General features: G+C 29.7%; 1 protein-coding gene across 6 annotated transcripts in view; it reads right to left on the bottom strand.

Annotated features, from left to right (window-relative positions):
• The window catches only part of LOC102671314 (arginine-glutamic acid dipeptide repeats protein), a 10,242-nt gene continuing 8,278 nt past the window's right edge, over positions 1-1,964 (bottom strand). For all 6 annotated transcript variants that reach the window (XM_006616653.2, XM_006616652.2, XM_031510889.1 and 3 more), the window contains 2 exons: positions 325-523; positions 1-235 (listed from right to left, as the gene is read on the bottom strand). In XM_006616653.2, coding sequence (XP_006616716.1) covers positions 169-235; positions 325-523 — 266 coding nt within the window. In that variant the 3' untranslated portion in view covers positions 1-168. The remainder of the gene's footprint in view (positions 236-324; positions 524-1,964) is intronic.

The raw sequence follows: 1,964 nt of genomic DNA, 5'->3' as shown, positions 1-1,964 counted from the left end.
TTATCTTTGCACCTTTCTTTTTTTTCTTTTTATTCTTTTTTTTTTTTTTTTAACACAATGTTCCTTTCATTAGGATCATCGTATGAAACTCGTTAATTATTTATAACGAGGACCGTCTCATCCCTAATTATGAAGGATAATTATTAAAATATATAAATACAATTACATTTAAGGACGTGATCCACGTGCAGCTTCTTCCAGTGCGCGAACTTTAAGCTCGCGCTCACGCTGTTGTCTAAAAAACACCCTTTGTTAGTCCAATACACTGGTCGTCTAAATCAAGCATACATATTGTAAGCTTTGTATGGATTTCAAAGGACGAACCTTAGATATTCCTCGTGGTGTGCAACAAGTGAAGCATGAGGAGGGAATCGATCGCGTTCCATCATGAGATGACGTTGTAATTGCTCATGATGCGCTGCCATATCAGCGTACGGTCTTGCAAGAAGTTCCGCGGGATGAAGAGCCAGTGCTGGGTCACGGGGCATTAAGCCTGGTCGAGGATAATTTGCACCAGCTGCCGCTATACACATATAAAACATTAGTAAATTGTAAAAGATGATTGTGTTATTGCCTCCATAAGATAAATAAAGCTTTGAGAAATTTATGAATAGAGAGACATGCATGATAAAGCGTGAAATTTTGTTTCATGATATTTGTTTTTATAGCTGTCGCAACTTTCTTCTTCTTCTGTTGTTTGTCCAAAATTAATTAGATATCATAGACTATGACTAGATTAAATTATGAATATCTTATTATTATATACTTCTGCGCATAATTCTTACAATAAGATTGAAATTATAAATTAAAATGATATCTTTTATTTTATTTTTTAAACATTAATCAAATTTTACTTACATAATTAGATTTTACTTTTAAATAATTAATTTTAGACAAATTTATATAATAAAATTAATATTTTATAATAAAATTGTATAATAATAAAAATATAAAGATGTTATGTTATTTTAAAATTGATGAATTATACAAGTAATATGCAATATTTAAGAGAATCATCAAACGGATTATATATGAAAATATTTGTGTATTACAAACACATTGTATCTTTTCCATTTACACTAGTACACACACACACGCACGCAATCATTGCAATTTATTTAAAGTAATTTAATGCTATTAAAAACTCATAGAATTTTTATTGATGAATCGTACCTTCACCCAGAAGCTGCATTCGATGATCGAAAAGCTCTGGTGCCAAGTTAATAATATGGTATAGCGAGAAAAGCGACAGAAAAATGCAAAAAAAACTTTTGCCGCAGAGAAAAATTTGTTTATTTATTTATTTTTTTTTTTTGTAAAAAAAGATAAGCTGTTGGCAATAGTTAGGATGCTTTCAATTTAAATTAAAGTGACCGACATTAAATTGATTAAGCACGTATAGTACGCTTATACGCAATCGATCGCTTTACCGATCACGGACTTATTATTTTATTTAAAAAAAAAAAAAAAAATTTCTCAAAAAGTATATAAAACTAATAAAAATATAAATTTATTTCTCAGAAAATATATAAATCTAATTTTATAATCTAATATTTATGAAAAATACGGAGATACAATTAATAAAATATATAAATAAATAAATTAAATTATGATTGTGGAATTTTTTAATAAATATTTTTTAAACTATAAAAAATATTTTATCCGAAATTATCAAAATATTTAATATTTACGTATTATTAAAAATAAAATTGTAATATATTTTTACAAAAATAATTTTTTTTAATCTTAAAATATAAAAATAGTCGGTGAAAGGAGCGATCATCGTGCGAAAGCATACTCAACATCCTAATTTGTAGGACCTACCAGGCAGGGGGAATCCAGCTGCAGCCGCAGCCGCTTCCTGCTGTTGCTGAGCCTGTTGCTGGGCCTGCTGCTGTCCCGGATGTAAGTGTAAGTGCGTATGCGCATGCGTATGCGCGTGAGTGTGAGCATGATACTCGGGC

This window comes from Apis dorsata, unplaced genomic scaffold (genome assembly GCF_000469605.1).
Source record: "Apis dorsata unplaced genomic scaffold, Apis dorsata 1.3 scaffold_269, whole genome shotgun sequence".
Classification (NCBI taxonomy): Eukaryota; Metazoa; Arthropoda; class Insecta; order Hymenoptera; family Apidae; genus Apis; species Apis dorsata.
This window is presented reverse-complemented; position numbering and strand designations above follow the sequence as displayed.